The sequence below is a fragment of the Callospermophilus lateralis genome, chromosome 2 (genome assembly GCF_048772815.1).
Source record: "Callospermophilus lateralis isolate mCalLat2 chromosome 2, mCalLat2.hap1, whole genome shotgun sequence".
Taxonomy (NCBI): Eukaryota; Metazoa; Chordata; class Mammalia; order Rodentia; family Sciuridae; genus Callospermophilus; species Callospermophilus lateralis.
The window spans coordinates 37,386,533-37,406,827 of NC_135306.1; the positions used below are offsets into that span (position 1 = coordinate 37,386,533).

Consider the following 20,295-nt stretch of genomic DNA (forward strand, 5'->3'; position numbering starts at 1 on the left):
AATCAGTAGCCCCTCCCTGGATCAGTTGCAAGGGAGGCCACACATGCACCTGGGAGAGAAGATTCCAGGGTCCAGCCAGAGCCATGGGGAGGGCAAGTGGTAAATCAGGAAGGAAAATGCTTCTGTTCTGGGGAAAGTGAGCCTCCCAGCAAAAAGTAGACACTTGAGGGCTTCCAGATCCCCTGATACCAAAGCTGGATCACTGTATGCCTGACTCTATCTTAAAACCAGTAGGAGGCTGGCCTTGGGGTAGATGGGGTGGACCTGACAGTACCTCATTCTTTAGGACTCCAAGGTGGGCCCTATGGGTTGACTTCAAGGGTCAGCTGGCAGAGGGGAGTGTCTTTTTTGTCCAGAACATGAAAGGCTTGAACTGGGCAGGGTGACCACCACTTTAGCTCCTTTTGTTCATCAAACAAATTTAGCTCCTTTTGTTCATCAAACCTGGTCTGGGCCTCCTACTATGGGTTATCCCTTGCAGGGTCAGAGACAGCCACTCACTAGATTCTGCAGCTGAATGAGTAATCCACAAATTGACCAGTCAACTGCCAGGTCAGAGGCGAGCCCTTGGTACTCCAAATTCCAATCCTTCTTCTATGCTGGTCAAGACTGACACAGGGTGAGTAGGTAAGCAGGCAGGTAAGTGGGTGAATAAGAGAGTGAAGGAATGCCTGCTCAAGCCAAGGACTCAGATGCTATCCTTATTGCACCAAGGAGCAAAGGTAAGCATGACATTCACAATTGCTCTTACTAAGTATAGGTCTTGGTCCCTTGAGGGACAGCAGTGATGACTTTTGTTTTCTTTTCTCCTCTTCTTCTTCTTTTTTTTTTTTTTTTTGTACTTGGTTGAACTCAGGGCCATTTGGCCACTGAGCCACATGCCCAGACCTAATCCTACTTTGTATTTTATTTAGAGACAGATCTCAGTGAGTTGCCAAACACATTTCTTTTGCTGAGGTTGGCTTTGAACTTATGATCCTCCTGCCTCAGCCTACCCAGTTGCTGGGATTACAGGCGTGCTCCACTGCACCTGGCGACTTACTTTCTTTACATAAACCTCTACCCCTACATTCATGCACAGAGTGTTCATGACCAGTGAAACCAGGAAAAGAGGTTAGGAAGCCCTAGGTTGGCTTAGTAACTCTGTATTGAAGACATCTCTAACCCAATTACAGAACCATTGAGACTACAGGCTGGAATCATGCCCGCCTAATTTTACAGACAGAGAAACTGAGGCCTAGAGGACAGAAATGGTGTGTCCCACTGCATGATGCATATCTCATGGTGTTTGCCACACCCAATGTCCCTTTGATAGCTGCACATATACTGCTCTAGTAATCTGGTGTTTACACGGATGTGGAGAAAGGAGAGGAAGGGGTCACCAGACCTAATGGGGTGGTGATTACTAGCAAAAATAATCTAATCCCTCCAGGTTATAGACTAGAGAATGTATAAGTGACAGAGCGGTCAAACAGGATAAAAGGGAATGACTACAGAGAAGAACATGGGTTTCATGAGAGAGGGACATAGAGAACAACCAATCATACTAGTTCCCAGGTCACACTCATGTTGACATTGAGGCCCATTTTGTCAAACTGGTTTAATAATCTCTGTTACTTGCAACCAAATGAGACACAGAGATCATGGTTTCTAGACTGCATTCTTCCTTAGTTCTAATTTGGGGGTCTTTCTGCTAAATCACACCAAGAAAACCCTTATTCAACTGGGGTTTCCTCTCAACTCTATCTTATACTATGAACTCACCCTGACTCCAGTGGCCTCTGAGATCTCATTATTCCATTCTCCAGACAGTGTGACATCACAGCCCAAACCTCCAATAGTCCCAACATCATATCATCATTATCCTTTTAAAAAATTTAAAAATTTTTTGGTACTAGGAAATGACCCAGGAACATTTAACCACCGAGCACATCCCCAGTCCTTTTTATTTTTATTTTGAGACAGGTTCTCACTAAGTGGCTGAGGCTGGTTTTGAACTTGCAATCCTCCTGCCTCAGTCTCCTGGGTTGCTGGAATTACTCATTCAACTACAGGATCTAGTGAGTGGCCTGTCTCTGACCCTGCAAGGGGAGGTTTGATAGCACCAATCCCTAATGATATCATTGCTTAGTCATCCAATATTCCATCAGTATGACATCACCAGCCAGGTCACTGACATCACCAGCCAGGTCACTAACAGTCCCAGTCTGACATTAGCTTCAAGTCACCCTCAATGCTTCAGCTACCAATGAGGGCTAGAGTCCCACAGACTCAAGGCTTGCAGAACCTTGGGTCTGGCCCCTGGAGTACTTTGCTCTGAATGCCACAAACTTCCTGGCTTCTTAGGGAAGGGTTAGAGAGTCCAGCAACCTAGATAGGAACATCCTAACCCCACCATCTATTGTATAAAGAGGCAGAGACTCAAGTCTGGAGCCAGTGAATTAATTCTGGGATCTTCCAGGCTATAGGATTTCGGTAAGTATATGTAGCTTTGTAGAACAGAGGAGAAATAGAGGGGAAAGGGGGTAGAGTGAAAAATACAGAGAGGGAGAGAGAAAAATGATAATCACACGGACCTTGACCCTGAGACAGAGGGAAAGGGTTGCTAGCAGGAAATTAGCTCTGCTCGTCTTAGTACTTTTGCTCCTGTTGCTTCCTTAAGCTGCCTCATAGTCTCTCCAACTGTTTAGAGGGTCTACCAGTCCATGAGGACCCTCTCTTGGAGGTGTTCTAGACTATTCAGTCACTGAGAATATCTCTTCCCAGGTGTTGCCCCTCACCCCACACACTGTCAGGAACTATGAGCAGGTCTTTTCCTTGACCTGCCATGAAGGATGGAGGGAGCACAGCTTGGCTTGCTTCTCAGCAGTCTTTCTCTTTGTGGCAATCAAGCTTTTCCTCTCACCCTGCTCTACTGGATAATCACTAAGGCCTCCCTGACTCTACCCTTCAATAATCCACAAGATTGGGGGAGGAGAATCGATCCCCTGTGAGATAGAGCCTGATGTGGAAGTTCTCAGAAAGCTGTGATCTCTGGCAAGGGGAGTAGCGTTGTGCATGTGGGTGTGAATGCACATATACACGTGTGTGTCTTAATTCCACCAAAGAGCAAAGCTCTGATTGTCCTCAGCTTCCTCTGCTAGAGTTCTGGTAGAACAGTGCCTAGGGAGAAACCTGGATGGAGGGCAGGGGAGGAAAAATAAAAGTTTATTGAATTAGACAAAGGGGAAAGAAGGGAAGGGAGAGAGGACAGGAATAAGAAAAACAGTGGAATGAATCGGACATAACTTTCCTATACTCATATATGAATATACCACCAGTGAAACTCCACATCACCTCCAAGCCCAAGAATGGGATCCTAATTAGAGTAAGTTATACTCCATGTATTCATCCTAATATATCAAAATACACTCTACTGTCATGTATATCCAACAAGAACAACAACAACAACAAAAACCTGAGGATTGATGTCTTCTTGAACTGGAAACTAGTAGTGGGACCTCAGACCACAACTTCATTCCTGCCCAGCAGGTAAAGAACAGCTCTATATCGTAGGGGCCACTATGGAGAATGCTGGCTGTCAGGAAAACCCTAGTTCCTACTCAGGATTCTGGGAAACAAGGCAGGCAGAGGGCATGTTGGGCCACCAGGCTAAGGCCAGGTCAATGGTCAGTAGGAAGTAGATGGCAAACTGCAGAGACAAGGGTACCCTGCCAGCTTGGGACAGCAGGCTCCCTCTTGTACTGTGGCATCTTAAATGAGGCCAGCCCAGGACTGGCTCCAAGGCAGCAGCTGTTTGATGACTCCCTTATTAAGTCATGTAAGAAGCACTTGGAAGGGGTGTGCAGTAGGCAGAATAATGCTCCCCCCCAAATGTCCACATCCTAATCCCCAGATCCTATAAATATGACACTTTGCATGGCAAAAAGGACTTTGCAGATGTGATTAAGTTAAAGACCTTGAGATGGGGAGATTATCCTGGATTATCTGCATGAATTTAATGTAATCACAAGAGTTCTTATAAGGGAAAAATAGAGGCAGGAGAGTCAGAGAATGAGATGTGACGACAGAAGCAGATGTCAGAATGATGCGATTGCTAGCTAGATGAGGGCCATGGAATGTGGGCAGCCTTTGAAAGCTGGAAAAGAAAACAAAACAGGTGCTCTCCATGAGCCTCCAGAAGGAACACAGCCCTGCTGACACCTGATTTTTAGCTCAGTAAAAATGCTTTTGAACTTCTGACCTCTAGAACTGTAAGACAATGAATTGATGTTGTTTTAAGACATGATGTTTGTGGTCATTTACTATGACAGCAACAGGAAATAAATACCATAGGCATTCAGGGAAGATTGACCCAAACTCTACTTTTATGAGTGGAAGAGACAAGCTCCCATAGATGGTACTATTTTTCTGGGACAGTTGGGAAGCAGTCCCTCTAGAAGTCAGGGGGATAGATGAAATGATCCTCAGCTCTTCTGATGATAATAACGAAAGCCTTCCTTAGTTTCCCACAGCTCAGCCCTGCCACCTTGGACTCCAGGAACAGAATTTTTGCAGTCTCTAGAGGCAGGGGACTAACCCAAGTCTGGCCTGAAGAATGGTCTCGGTTTTCAGAGGGTTCCAAACTTCAAACATGGCCCAGAGGCCATGGTGCCAAGCTGGGCGCAGGCTTCCAGGCAGTAGGGCTTTTCCAGGCACTCTCATTGGATTAGAAGTCTTATTTAAACAGTGTGGGAAATAAGAGCAAGGCCTTGGAGACAGAATACATCAAGCAGGACATTTAATTTGATTTAGGGAAAATGAGGCAAACATTTGAGAACCTAATAACTAACCAGTAATTAAACTAACAATGGGAATGCCCTTACACTACAACCCAGCAAGCATAGTGGCCTTTATGGACTGTATTTACAAAGAGACCTGACAACATAATTAGTCCTGTAAATTTTACGCAGCCTGCAGCTGAGGAGTGATGGATTTTGTGTGTGGAGGATGAACAGGGAGAAATGAGGTGGATGAATTTCCATTTTCAGTAAATGAAATTAACACTGCTTAATTAGTGAAGCTGACAAATAAATGATCAGGAAAGATTTAAATCCCTACAAGTGTATCTCTGGTCTGAGCAGGCTCAAGGACAGGCCAGGATATGCTGGGACAGAACAGGAGTGAGTTTAGTCCTGGATCTTGGGGCCTGCCATTGGCCCCTTTAAGGGTGCTGCCCCAGAGGGAGGTGCTGCCCCAAAGGGAGGCTGAGTTGAAGCACAGCTGGCTCCCCTGCACTTCCACTAAGAGACCTGCTGAGGAAATTCCTGCCTCATCTCCTCTGTGATCGCTTCAGGACCACACAGAGTTTCCAGGATCTGTTCCACCATCCCTGCCTGACAGACCATGCACAGGCCCAATTTCCCTGCTATGAACTGGCTAATGAGCTGGAAAGGACCCTCTCGGTACAGCAGGCGGACATAATTTCACCCCAGCAGTTCCAGGGCCATTTCTTCCTGGACTAGCTGCCTTTGCTCTCCAACATTCCTCTACCTGCTCTCATCTGCTGACAGCCTCTTACTTCACTCTGCTGGGAACAAGGAGCCTGGCTTCAGGGACATCACAGTATCTTCCCTTTAAGAAGCCTAATATGCGGGCATGCAGCTGCCCTAAAGGGGATGCAGGTGTGGATGCTTCTGAGCTGTTGTAGGCAGCTCCAAGATCCCCTTTTCCCTATCTGCTTGCTTCTGACCTGACTCCAGCCAAGCTCCAGTCTTTCCTAGGGTACATGCCTACCTTACCAAAGTTTTATGTGACTGGGTCACAGAATAAACATCTAGAAATTCCAGGCAAAAGGAAGTGCATGAGGTCTGGATTCAGTTTACCAAGGTCAAAACCAGAAACAAACACAAATTCTCATTCCAGTGTTTATCCTCATGACAAAATCTGATTATGGGGATGGGGGTTGGTAGTTGGGAGCTTCCAAAGATTGTGACAGAAGCTGGTGAGACCAACTGCTCTTCAGAAAGACCCCATCCGGCAACTAGGGTGTCCTCTGCCTGCCTCCACTTTGTGCTTTTTCTTCCATGGAGGTACCTGGACACTCAAGAGCATGGGTCTCCCAGAGGTGATCTCAGGAGTAGATGATGGGACCTTCCTGGGTCCCACCCCGGGCTGGCTCTCCTCTGGCCTCTGCAAGTGGTACTGAAATATGAAAGACTCTATAAAAGATGCCCATCTGAAAACTGCCAACAACTCCTGTACCAGTGACAGCAACAGTAAATACTGCTGCCACTGCTCCTGGGCCTTGCTCCCCAAAAGATTCACCTCTGATTCCCAGCCCCTTTATTCTGCCTGGGACCCCTGAAAGTACTGCAAGAAAGCTGGGGAAAAGACTGAGCCAAATCAGCAATGGTTGCTCTTCATGTGTAAGTGGTTCCTACAACTCGTAGGGCACGTTTACTTCTTTACTCTCACATGTGACTCAACACAGCCCTGATACAGAGGCCTGGCAGGTTATCAGCCTCTCCTTATCATCAATAAGGTGACCAAGACCCAGAGTACACCACTGAGAAGTGATTCCAGGGGAAGGGCTGTAGCTGATTGTGGGTAGCACTCAGGCATCTGGATATGCTAAAAGGGCCAGGGAGGACAAAGAGACCCTTCCTGGGTATGTGCCTGTCCATAGGAGGCTGCCAGGCCTTTCAGCTTTGATGTCATCGCTTTGTGGGGGATGAATTATCCTTCTCTACTGCTACTGACTAAACAGCCTCCATTTTGACCCCGACCAGCTGACACTGCTTCTGACCCTGATGGAGAATAGGATAGAACTGAGTTTCTTCTCCCATCTTCTGGGGAGATCACACACCCTCACCTCATCCTGAGCAGACAGCCTGGGCTGAGAGCAGCCTCAAAGGGGGGTCCACACCTACTCCTGGGTGAATCTGCCCAACCCCCAGGCCCCGTTCCAGACCCAGTAGCTGCAGCAGAGGGGAAGAATGTGCTAGTTCTCTGCCAGAGGGGGAGGGTGCTTCCCATTTGGCAGCAGCCCACCCTCAGGAGTGGGGACACAAAGCAGGCATTTAGGGCATCCTCAAAGGCAGCCCAGTCCATAGGACTGGGAGCAGCTCCAAAGTCTCCTCCCTGAGAGGAATGACAAACATCAACTCCTCCTTGCACTCCCTCCCTCTCCCCCACCCTGGTCAAAGAATGGGCTGACAGGCGATCTGAGGGGCAGCAACCAGGAGCTTGTCTGCCTGCCAGCCAGCAGCAGCTTGTAGAATGGAGAGGTTTTCTGTTTTCAGAAGCTGATTCTCTCAGCCAGAGAACACACGGTTAGCAATGGGGAGGTGCAACTAATGTGAAGTATAGGGCCCTCTCCTGTTGGAAAGGGGGAATGTCCAGGCCAGCACAGCAGTAGAGACTTCTGCTTGGACCAAGTAACATAAAGGAAAACCAAATTGCCCAGACACAATTATCACTGGGTGCTGCCTCTCTGCCCCGAGTGTGTAAATGGCAGAGGCAGGAACATTTGGACAACAGTGGTCTTCCAGGGATCCAGAGCCAAGTCATGAATTTCAAGCATTTGTCCTCACCTCCACCCACAACCCTGCTCCAGGGCCTGGTCAAGAAGGCTAGGAGAGGATGCAGGAGAGGGCCTCCATCGCACTCCATAGCTGTGTTTAAGATCGTCCCATCTCTCCCTGAGATGCCTGCACCAGACTCCAGTATCAGGCCTGCTATTCCTCTCTGAAGTGGACCTGTCCCTACCCTTCTCAAATTCCTTCAGTGGTTTCCCCTCAGGAGAAGCTCTAAGCTTCTTGGAATGGCTTACCAAGCCCTTTGAGGGCTGACCCTGGTCCCTTGACAGCTCCATTTCCTGCCATTTCTCTCATGCCTCCAGACTTAAACTACGCTAGCCCCTCTGCCAGAGTGCTCTCTCTTCCTTCAAGGCTCAGTTGGCATATTCAGCTTGATATATTCCTTCATTCAACACTAATTGCCCATAGGATTATTGGTCTTTCCATCAGACTGTGGATCTCCCAGGGGGTATCCTAGTCATCTTCACATTTCTCACACCCAGCCAAGAACTCTGCACAGGGTAGGTACTTAGTGTTTGCTGTTTGCACAAGCCAATGAAAGAATAGCTGGATCACTTACAGGAGCCATGTCCTACTGCAAACAGATCCTTGTACTTTGGATTCCTGCAAAAGAAATACGAACCCATTGGCACAGGAAGTGGACATGTCCCTTCCATGGACATTAGTGCCTAACTACACTGCAGATATTTACTGTCCAACTTGGGCGTTTACCAGCTGGGAGACGTTGGACGATTCTGCAGTACCATAGGAACCACAGTCCTGCTTTTCCCATGTTGCCACGAGTCACACTCAAGGTTGTTAAGCGCAATAAAGGGGGGCTACTCTGAGCAGCAGGGGCTCTGGGTTTGCTGCAATGTCTATACTCACCAGCAGAGGGCGGTGACGGCCAGGTGCTTGGCTTTGTCGTTTTGGAACTTCCAGAGCGGCAGCAGTGTACCCTCCTGGTCCCGGTATTCGTCAGCAGCATCCTCATAGTACTTAAAATCTTAAACACACACAGGTAGAGTCAGCCTACTGACTGCCACTTTTCAGCTAAGCCAGATTCACCAATTACTGTCTCATGAGGCAATACAATGAACCTCTTTGTGTTTCCGGTAGGAATAATAGTACCTATCTCAAAGGACTGCTATGAGGATATGTTGAGTTAATATATGCAAAGTGCTTAGAAAAATGCCTGGTACACAGTAACTTCTTTTTCTGTATTAGCTATTGTTTCTGTCATTGTTGTTGGAAGCAAATTACAATAAAGTAGCCATGTGCTCATGGATAGAATCCCAGGTTGCAGCCCTTGTCCCCATGAGTTTCCCCAGCACTTCAGAGGACTCAGATTGGAGCAGCCAAATTTCAAGGTTTCAGCTGCCAGAGGCTGATTAATAGTTCTATTCATTCTGCCTCCTAAATCCCTAAAATGCAGCTCATCCTCATATCCACTGCCAAACCTCACTATAATGAAGCTGCCTGGATCCCCCATGGATTCCCCAAGCTCAACTTCATCTGCCTCAAAATTGTTTCTGCCTCCCATTTTCTCTAAGCTAGGTAGAAACCTCATCTTTCCACATGTCTAAACCAGAAACCTAGGTAATCCTTGACTGATTTCCTTTTACCAGTTGTTATAGTTTCCTCCAGAATATCCTTTTAATCCATTCATTTCTCTCTAAACCTATAGCCAATGCCCAAGTTCAGGTCCCAGATTCCTTCATCTGAGTTATTACAGCTTCCTTCTAACTGATCTCCCTACCATTATAACCCCTCCTCCAGCCCACATTCCACAGAACTACCAGATGGAGAGCAAACAAACTCTACCACACCACTCTTCTCATCCCAGTGGAACCCTGCCTCCATGGCTCTCCTTATACAGGGGCTCCCTGGTCAAACCAAGGCTATTGGCCTCTACCTTCACATCATTTCAAGCCAGCTATCCATGTATCCTCTATACCAAATAGTGCCAATGAGTCAAGTTACCTCATGTTTCTATATACTTCTGTATACTTTGTGTTTCTGTGTTTCCATGTATAAAATGTCCTGGTTTTCCTGGCACATTCTTACTCCCGATCCAGATCAAATTCCTCCCCCACCCCCGCTCTGTAAGGTATTTTCTTTTTTTTGAGATGAGGTCTCATTGTGTTGCCTAGGCTGGTATTGAACTCCTGGGCTCAAGCAATCCTTCTGCCTTAGCCCGCCAAGCCACTGGACTTTACTCTTGCACCACCATGCTTGGATTATTTTCTTTTGAGTAGAGCCATTTTCTTCCTATTTTTCTATTCCTGCCTCTTCTCTACTAAAACATCTGTCACACAATTATTCTGCCTATTTTCCCTACTGTACAACTCCTCAAGAGCAGGAAATGTGTATCATTCATTCCAAGGTTCTCAGTGCCTAGCACAGGGTAGCCACACAGCAGCACCCAATGACCATTCGAAGAATTCAAGAAACTGAAGTGAAATGGTTTCTCGGTTTTCTTTCCAAACAAGAATGACCAACTAGAAAATGAACCTCTAATCCAAAACAGTCAAGGTCAAGCCCAGGCATTGCTCCAGCCTTTCTCACAATGGCCCATACCTTGAGGTTGTGAGATTACATTCAGATTTCAAAAATGTCTTGAAACAAAAAAGATTCAAGTGGTCAGAAAGGCGTGAGCCTTGATCACATCAGAGATTCCTGAGTTTGGGGTGTCTTTGAAAGTACCTCATTTCAGAGAGATTAATTGGTAACACTTCTCTATGTTCACTTCTCCTTCATGATTACACTTTCCCCCAAAGGAAAAAGAGTATGCAATTAAAAAAAATCAAAAGTTCAATGCATTTTTATGTGACTGTGTTCTTATAAATGAAAGTGGTTCACAAGGCCAGTTTCTCCATGGATATTAATCAGGTTTGCAGCCCTTTGGCGGGCCGCTTGCATAGGCTGGGTTTCAGGAAGCCAAGCTGTGTGAGTGACAAATTCATTCACAGCTGCTGTGTACTTTGACAGCTTTGAAAAGCACTCAAGGTCGTTTTCCAGCCTGAATGATAACAAGGGGGCTTGTTTAGGCTCCTGGTCTTGGCAGCCTTGGTTTTTATGTCCCATGGGTGAGCAATGAACATCAAGTCACCAAGAAGAGCCCTAGGCTGTCAGCAAAGGAGACCAGCCAGCAGCAAGGAGCTGCCAACTCTGGGGAGGCAGCTGCTCCAAATAAATGCACAACCTCTTAGGGAAATACAAGCCACTTGGGAATGTGCTGTTCATGCCATGGGAAGGATTCCGTTTCCTTGGCACTGTCAAAGACACCAGAATTTCCCAGGCCCCTGGATTTAAGCATTTCTGAATCAATCTCTTTCTTCACCTCATCACTAATTAATCATCAGGATAGATCTATTGAATGTGTTTATTTGAAACATCTCCTCTGCTCCATGGCTCTGTAGCTTCATGGTAAAGTGGTTAGGCAACGGATCCAAGGGGCTTGTGTTCAAATTCTGGTTTAATTACTCAGAGCTCCCACTAGCTATGATTTTGAACAAGTAGCAACACCCAAGCCTGAGTTTCTCCTCTATAAGTTGAAGATAATAATGGTGTTCACTTCACAGAGTAAAACTGTCAGGAAAAAATAAAATAATACACATAAACCAGACAGCACAATACTTTACATATAGGCCACACACAGTGAATGCCGGTGCTGTTTTCCATTATTATTGCTCCTTTTCTCCATTCCCTATGATTTAGGTGTGGCAAAACCCATTCCAACCTGCACCTTTACCTTTATCCTCATATTCTGCTTACTCACATCTTCCTCCATCCCAGTTCTCACTGAGCTGTGTCTCTGCCTAGTAGGCTTCAATGCCTCTGAACTATCTGTGGAGAAATCTCAAATCCCTTGTGATATCCAAGGCACTTCATAAACTGGTTCCAACCACCCTTCCAGCCTGAACTCTCACCACTTTTGCTGCCCCTTGTTCCTCGAGTCCATTCCTATGCATTCTTGCCATCAAGTCACTGCTCATGTTATCCTCTGCCCAGAACATCTTCTCTTCTGCCATCCTCCTACTCAGACTCTGCTGTCCCTTGACATCTAGCTCAGACCTCCCTGAAGCCTTCCTTGACTGCTCCCACTCATAACTTATCTTCCCTTTTCCTTTGGTGAGGATTTCCCAAGCAGTTTCTGTCTATCTAGTATATTCTGGCATTATAGCAACTCCAACTGAGTAGAGAACAGAACACAGAATGAAGCTCAAGACCTAGGTTTGGGCCCCCTCTGCCAACTCACTAGCCAGGTGACATTAGCTCAGATGTCTCATGTGCAAAGTAAGAGTAATCATCTTTGCTCTGTCTTCTTCCCAGGAGTATTGGGAAGATGACATTGGATCACTAATGTGCAGGCATTTCTTGCTATACCATTGTCAGATCTCAACACTAAGGTCATTATTTCTTATGCCATTGTTCATGGTTGACTTGTGTAAGTCTTGTCCTCTCAATGACAGCCAGAGGAGGGAGGATTTTTTTCTTTCTCTTGCATATATAGGAATTAGCACGGGATACTCAAATATCAGTTTTTATGAGGAGTTTTTAATATGAGCACAAGAAATCTTACCCTGAGCAACATCATCATATGTATTCTGATTGACCATTCGCTCCACAATTTTAGCTGCTTGGGTCACTTTAGTGATATCATCACTCTGTGGGAACACAGAAACCACACACCCTAATAAGCATTTGGCAAGGTAATATGCCCTAAGGTGGGGAAGACTTGCAATTGGTTCAGCAATTTCTCCCCAAAACTACTAAACCAAATGGCTCTGTAATGGTATCTCTGCATGACTCAAGGTCCAACTCACTTCACCACTGCCTTCCAAGAACCCCTCCCTCACAGGTGGCACAAGGGATATCAGCTGACATATCTGGGCCCTGGACAGAGTATGCTTCACATTCTTTCATTCTGGGATTGTTTTGGAGAAGGCATCTCTCTGTGTACTAGATAAGGCACCAGAGAGAGCCAAGGCAGGTGTTGGAGGGGAGCACAGCTAAGAATAGGTAAGAGGCATCTTTGGTGGGAACAGAGAGGTTTCACTAGCTCAGGGAATAACAGACACCCATTACAGGCCTCTGAAATCTCCTGGTCCAACCCCCTTATTTAGTCACAAGTCAAGGAAGCCACCAAAGCCTAAATAAGGGAGAGATATGCTTGCACGCATGGAATATAAGGGAGAACTGAGACTCCTAATTCCATGCCTTGCCCACTGCCCAGACCAAAGTGAAAGCAAGAAGTTTTGTATCAGGAAAAATGACTCATTTTGAGTATCATAAATCCACAAGGTGAATCACTAGGCAAGTTAATAGAGGAGCAAAGAGTTTGAGATTAGCAAGAAAGGACCAAAAAGAGTTTAGAGCAGATGGCAGGAGTGAGCCAGCTGAGTGGACAATCCTCTAAGGGCCAGGCCTATGGCTCCTGAGGATTTGCTCTATTGGGACTGCAGTGTCATGTCATGGTGAAGAGAATAGGTTCCAGAAACACATGAACCTGCATTTCTATCCTATCCCACTGCTTAGGAGCTAGATGACATCTTTGAGCAAGTTATTTAATTTCTTTGAGTCACTGAGTCCGTGTGACAAAATGAGAATGGATGGCAGCATCTGCCTCGTACAGTCATTATGAGGATTAAATGCAATAATACACAAGTTCTGACTTAACCCATTTCCTGGTGGTGACTGTAAAAGTGGTGTCAGAGAAAAATGCAGAAGTGTGATGGAGGCTTATAAGTTGTATCTGGGAAACTGCTTTTTGAGGGTGTTTTGCATCAATTCAAATTGACTCAAAATTTTTATCAGAAACAGACTGAGGAGGACACACATCAGAGTCTTAAAATCACTGACCTCAAAGCTCATCTGGTCCCAGCTACTCCCCTTACTCCCAGACTAAAAGCACAACCCGCTCCTCTTGGCTGCTTCCCCTCAAGCCTAACTCTCTGCACATGAGGGAACATTCCCTGTGGCCAGATGGTTAGTTAGCTGACACCTGCTTCCCTGGGTGTTCTATTATGGTCCTAACTCTGTCCTCTAGCCTTAAGGAACTGTACACCTAACAACAGCTCCTCTGGTGTAGCAGAACCGTGCTTTATTCTCCAAAGTCAGCACTTCCTGAGGTACCTCTGCCAAGCCCATCAGCCATGGTATGGCATATTAATAACATTAGCCACCATCTATTGATCAGTAACAGGCAAGTACTATATTTGGGGCTTTACATATATTATCTTGGGTTCTCTTGACAATCTTTTAAAGTAGGAATTGTTAGGATGGTTTTACAGATGAAGAAACAGGTTTCACCAAGCCCCAGCTAATAAGTGCCAAAGCCAGGATATAAATCCAGGTCTGTGGACTCTAGGGCCCATATTCTTGCCTCATATGGAGGGCCAGTCCCTCCTTAGCCTGATTACCCTCTCCTGGTTCTGGAAGACTCAGGGCTCCAGATATCCCCCAAGGACAGTACAGTGGCTTATTACCTCCCTTGTTCTGGATGTTATGCCACTTGAGCAGTCACATTCCTTTATTGGTTCTGACTGAACTTATGGCTTCAGAGCCTTTTACCCATTCCTGCCTAATCAGATCAGACAAGCTTGCATTCAGTTCTGTGCATTCACCCAAATCATTAATGAGACTGAGACATGAGGCCCATCATTGGAAACCTTCCTACAGAGTATCACAACCTGTTCTCTTGTCTCCCCTCCTGCACAGCTGAGTTTTTTTTTTTTAATCAACTTAAATAGACACTGGGCCTTGGCAAAGCAAAGATGACTGTCACTCCCATTCTATCCCCTAGACAACCTGGTATTCACATTTAGGGCTCAATTCCTTTAAGAAGAGGTTATGGGCTGGGGATGTGGCTCAAGCAGTAGCGTGCTCACCTGGCATGCGCGGGGTGCTGGGTTCAATCCTCAGCACCTCATAAAAAGTAAAATAAAGATGTTGTGTCCACCAAAAACTAAAAAAAAAATATTAAAAAATTCTCTCTCTCTAAAAAAAATGAAAAAGAAAAAGAAAGAAAAGAAAAGAAAAAGAAAGAAAAAAAGAAAAGGAGGTTGTATACCAAGACACTCACTTGGGAATGGGTTACATTATACTTTCCAGTTTCCTGCCTCCACTGTGGCTTCTTGGTCCAGAGGGATGGAATCTGCCTATTTCACAGCCTGCCATGTCAGTCAAGCTGGAAGAGCCCAGTGTGATACAGGGGGGAAATCCCTCCTCTCTGAAGGTGTTATATACCAACTCTGGCAGGGCTTAGGTAAGTTTCCAGTTAGCCACAGAGACTTTTCTTCTGGTTTCTGGGTTTTGATTATTATAATTGGCGTTTCTGCAACCATGGGTCCCAGAACAGAGCCCACAACCAAACCCTGATGGATCTTCATGCAAACCTTGACACAAATCAAAGGCTCCTCTGACACCTCTAACCTCTGAGAAATGATGCAGGAGGAGCCAAGGATCACAGAACAATCCTCAGGATAGGGGTTTCTTTCACTTTAGAGTTCCAGTACCTAGAATGATTATGATCACTGAATGCCTGGTCAGTGATTGAATGAAACTTAATTGGAAGAGTTTCTATTAAGTCATAGAGGAGAACCATTAAACCTTCTGACTGTGACAACATCAGGGTTGTAGAATGGAAAATTGAGAGGAAGTGAGCACACCTCAGACAAAGAAAGCAGAACTTCTTTAACTCTTATTCTGGAGCGGAGCAGAACTGCTTCCTAGACAACTACCATGGGAGCTCTCCGAGGTGCTGAAACCAGCCCCCAGTTTCCTGAGGATCTCTTCCATTGAAGGTCACACCCATCCTGATCTCCACACTGGGACCCTGACTCCTGACCTAGATTTCTCTCTGTCAGAGGAATAGGTGTAGCCCTTGAACATCTCCATGGTTGCATCACTGTAACTCCCATACTAACCCCAAACCTATGTTGGCTACACCCCTCCACATACCACAACCATGAGCTTTGTAAAAACTCCCACATTGCTCCTCATGGTAAATCCAGCCCAGGATGGCCATACTCATTGTCCTGGTGTTGATGGTACCTGTGATCATCTCTTGTCTGGATCCTAGCCCTGAAGACTCACCTTAAGTACCAGGCACATTAAACCCAAGGACTGAAAGCAGAAGAGCCTCTCACCCTCCCTCCCAAACCTCAGGGAAATGATGTTTTATTCTCACAGCCCATCTCCACTCTAGAAAGACCCCCGCAGGAGGCATATGGCACTTTCAATAAAGTATTTCTTTGGTTATTCCCTCGTCCAATGATCCTGAACCCCTGTTAACTTCCAGACCTATATCAAATTGGCAGGGGGTGGGGAGAGGATAGGATGGTGGTGGAATACCAGAGGCAACTGTAGTCTCTTCACATCTTCCCCCAAGGAAAGAACTGTTCACACCTCCACATTAGCCCCTCTTTTTAAAGTATCTGTGAACTCTCCTCCAGGCAGCCATGTTTCTGTCTACCCAGGGGCCAAGACACCACTCAGACATTATGTGACAGAGCTGTGGGCACCCCCATCAAACCTGGGATTCCATAGATGTCAGCTTCCGCATGGCCATCTTCCCTGACTTTTTAGCCACTGGGGTCTTTGCCTTCTCTTTCTCTTTGGTCTTTTCTTGCTTCTCAAGCTCCTCCATGTAGGCATCATAAATCTCCCACTAGACAAGGACAGATGGGAAGGTCATTACAGGGCACAGCCTTCCCTAGCCAGCTCCTTTTCAACCTTCAGAGCTTGAGGAGTTGGTCATGTTAACCGCTATCATATGCCTCTGTAAAATTCTGTTTGGCCCATTGTAGTTATGTATTCAATCTCTGCCTTCCCTGCTAACCATCAGCTCTGGATCAGGAATGAAGGAGCTCTCAGGTCACTTCTGCTTTGAACTTGTCCACTCTGAAGCCCTGATCTTGGTCTTCAGCTAGGAGATCAGCACTGCTCTAGCAGGCACCCCCACAAGGCAGAATAATAGGCAAATATCAGGCCAGCTCATATGTTTGTTGGTTATTTATAAGATTTTAAAATTAGGAAAATTTAAAAAATATAGTCTCCTCCTAGGGAGATGGAATAAATATACAAGGTTTGTGCTGGCCGTCTACAACACTGACCATACCTTGACATTAAAAGGAGAAAAACAAAAGGTAAGAGAATTGCTGCCAACTGACTATAAAGAAAGGAAAGCCCAAGGATAGTAGCAGAGGAAGCAGCAAGGATCTGGGGTTGGGCAAATGCCACAGATCACACTGTTCCCCGGAGCTGGGAAGTCACTGCCACCTGGAGGCCAGATAGGCACACCTTACATTTTAAAAATCTACCCATGGGCCAGTATTCTACATTGCAAAGTACTCCAGAACTTATTATTTCATTCAGAGCCCTACAAAAATCCTGCGAGACAGCTTGTCTTTCTTTCTTGACAGAAATTGAGGCATTAAGAAAGAAATGGAGGCATGGTTTGTTCAGGATCTTACTGGAACAGCAAAATTGGAGCCTGAATGGTTCAGGTCTTCTAGCACCATGTCTTGCCCACACACTGAGGGGAAAGGAGAAGGGTCTGCAGGAATGCTATAAGCTGCTGGGAGGGCAGACTCAGAGTGCTAATACTCCAGAGTCAGCTGCAAGGAGCCATGGACTCCAGAGCTCATAGGAACAATAGTTCTTCAGTTCTCCTCCATTCCTGGAAGAAGCCCCAGAAGCCACACTCATTTCTATTTTGGGTAGCATTGCCCTGGGAGCACGTGATGGGTCCAGAGCTCATTTGGGAGAGACCTACTACTATCTCACGTGTCTGGTGTTCATAGACTGGATGCTTATGACAATAATCAGGGAGGTGGAGGATGACTGCCAGACTGCCAGAGGAGTGTGTGTGTGTGTGTGTGTGTGTGTGTGTGTGTGTGTTACTGGGGATTGAACCCAGGGCCTTATGAATGCAAGGCAAACACTCTACCAACTGAGCTATATCCCCAGCCCAGAGGAGTCCTTAACCAGGTCAGTCTCCTTTGCTGCTGAGCGTGATGAGGATGCATGGGACTGGAGGTGGTGATGGATTTCAGACTGGCCCAGGGTCTTACCTGATTGGCTGTAGCTGAAAAGTTTGTCCTGGGAGGAGGCTCCATCTGGCAATCTCTATCCTAGAGAACAATGACAACAGGAAACCCACAGAAAGCCCTCAAATACTTCACTTAACAATACATTTTTGGGAGAAGCATTTTGGTCGGATCTCAAGAAGGAGTAGGACATAGCTGGGGAAGTAGAGAAACCTGGGCAAAGAATTGAATGATACATACAAAGCCCACATTTTTTCCATTCTGGCCTCCTTCAGAAGAGGTCTCAGCTAGAAAGTAAAGTCAGTGAAGCTTGATTGTGCCAGTTTTAACCAAGATAAACTCCAACTGGTGGTGGACAGATCTACAAGAAGCCAGCTCACTGCCACACTCCAGACACAGGGCATAGAGGTCAGCCTCCCATGGACCCAGAGGAATATCTCTTGCCCTAAGAAGGCTTCTCCCTAATAATGGAGTCTGGCTCCACCAGGAGAAGTCACTCTCTTCCAATTATATATCACCCAAATTTCCCAATGTCAGCATAGGGACCAGAGTAATGAAGTACTTTCAAAATCTTACCCTACAGACCTCATGCTCCACCACAGATTCATTTCTGTAAAACACTGCCCTCACCTAAAGTCCTGTGAGGCTCCCACAGCCTAGTTATCAGGATCCTCCATACTTACAAGTTTCCTTGGAAATTTCATGCTTCTTCCAGTTGTTCTACCCCAAAGACCATCAACTCCAGAGGAACTGGTTCCTTGGCTGCCTACCCCCTGGCATACTATGACCTCCTCTCTTCTCCCCAGCTTCTAATTTCTCTCTCTCTCTCTCTCTCTCTCTCTCTCTATATATATATATATATATATATATATATATATATATATATATATATATATATATATCTTCAAATCTCAGCCAAAGTTTCAAACCTCTCAGTGGAGTTTTGGAGGCTCTAGCCTCCTGTCTCTCTTCGAACTGCTTGGATGGCTTACAAGGACTTGAACAGGTGCTCTCAGCTTTCCCTGAAGAAATCAACTGTGGTCTGCCCTATCAGTCCTGCCAAGCTGAGGGTTGCTTAAACTTGGGTCAGGCCTGCTTCTTCCCTGCCAAAACAGCACACAGATTAAAAATAAAGGGATTGTGGTGAGGGCTCTACCCGGAGAAGGTTGTTGAAGGTCTGTGAGGCTCTCTCACTGAAGTTAAACTTGTTAGTGAGCTTCCGCTCCTTGGGCTGCCTAGGAGTCATCAATTCTTCTTCAGGTACTGTTTCAACTGCCTGGAAATAAAGACCCAGAGGACCAGGACTCAGTTGTGAAAGGAAGGTGGGGGCATTCAGAAAGGCAGATCCTGTCCTGGGATAGGAGGGAGGTGGGAGAAAGGATACTGCCAGATATGTTGGCCCCTGTAGCCTCTAACTTCTCACTTTCAGCTTCCCTCCTTCCACCCCAAGTCACCCCGAAGCCTCCATCCACAGCCTGAGCTGGAATTGGTGGGGTAGAGAGCAACATAATCCATACTTCAACTGTAGGCACATCTATTTGACTCCCAGTTTCAGCTTCAGCTTCAGCTTCTGCTTCAGCTTCTGCTTCCTTGGGCTCTTCATCTTCCTCAAGGTTTTCTGTGTCTGAAAGCACCACCTTGACGGACTCCTGTGAACCTTGATAGGATACTTTCAATGAGCTCCAAGACCAGGCCCGCTCCCCCAGTCCATAGCAGGAAAGGTCTTCGTGGCTCTTGCCTTTCAGACCTTGCCTGTTTCTTGAATTCTCCTTGGCCTAAGTATCATGGATTAGCTCCCAGGCCTATTCAGGTCAGCCATGTATGAATCCTCATCTAAGAAGACCCTCTGTATGTTCTATCATAAGGATCAATTCCTCACAGTAACCAGAGAAAAGGGATAAGACTTAGGGTTGCAGCCTCAGGTTGATCTAGAATCCTACCTGCCGCCATCTCATCACGATAGTTCTGCCGTCGTCCTTCATCTGAATCTTTGGGGATAAGGTTCCCAACCTGGCTGAAGTGAACTGCCAGTTGATTCACAAAGCCAATAAGTTTATATGTGCCTTCCTAAGAAGAAGAAGGGGCTGAGTCAGACCAAGGTCCCCAATGGGGCTATTGTTAGAACGTAGTTTGCCTTCATTCTTTAAGATATACAGGAAATGTAACTCACCAAACCCTCAGTTAGCCTGAGGTTTTCACAGCATTTCAGCTTAAAGAAGAGGAGTCAAATAAAATTAGGTATTTTTGAAAGTTGTCCTCAAAGACTTATTTTCAAATACCTTCTCTTTCCAACCTGAAATAGCTCCACATTTACCTGTCACTGGCTCAATTTTCTTATCTCTTATATCCTTGCAAAGGATCCCAGTTCACCTGCCTCAAACAGACTCTGGGCAGTCAGATAATCATCAAATGACACAGCCTGGCCCCTCTCCACTGTACGTTAGTGGATGCCAGAGCTGGATAGATGGTCAGAGACAACAAAATCCCTGATCCTCCTGGTTCCATCCAAGAGTAGCACAAAGATCCGCAGAAGGTTTAGGTTTGACATTTGTCCAGGGCATATGGTAAATGAGAAGCAGGATTAAGCTTAAAGCCCTAAATCCCAGGCAATCTTGGCATTTATTCATTCTTCCTTTATTTTTTGGTGGTGGAGGGGGGTGGGATCAACAAAGTTATACCAA

At 46.1% G+C, this 20,295-nt stretch overlaps 1 protein-coding gene across 1 annotated transcript in view; it reads right to left on the reverse strand.

Moving 5' to 3' along the window:
- Dnai1 (dynein axonemal intermediate chain 1) overlaps nt 1-20,295 on the reverse strand; it is a 61,291-nt gene that overhangs the window by 14,787 nt on the left and 26,209 nt on the right. Inside the window, exons 5-12 of the mRNA XM_076841329.1 lie at nt 19,555-19,681; nt 19,132-19,271; nt 18,771-18,890; nt 17,639-17,698; nt 16,099-16,233; nt 12,145-12,229; nt 8,448-8,565; nt 8,140-8,183 (exon numbers count right to left, since the gene is read on the reverse strand). Of these exons, the coding sequence (XP_076697444.1) occupies nt 8,140-8,183; nt 8,448-8,565; nt 12,145-12,229; nt 16,099-16,233; nt 17,639-17,698; nt 18,771-18,890; nt 19,132-19,271; nt 19,555-19,681 (829 nt within the window). The remainder of the gene's footprint in view (nt 1-8,139; nt 8,184-8,447; nt 8,566-12,144; nt 12,230-16,098; nt 16,234-17,638; nt 17,699-18,770; nt 18,891-19,131; nt 19,272-19,554; nt 19,682-20,295) is intronic.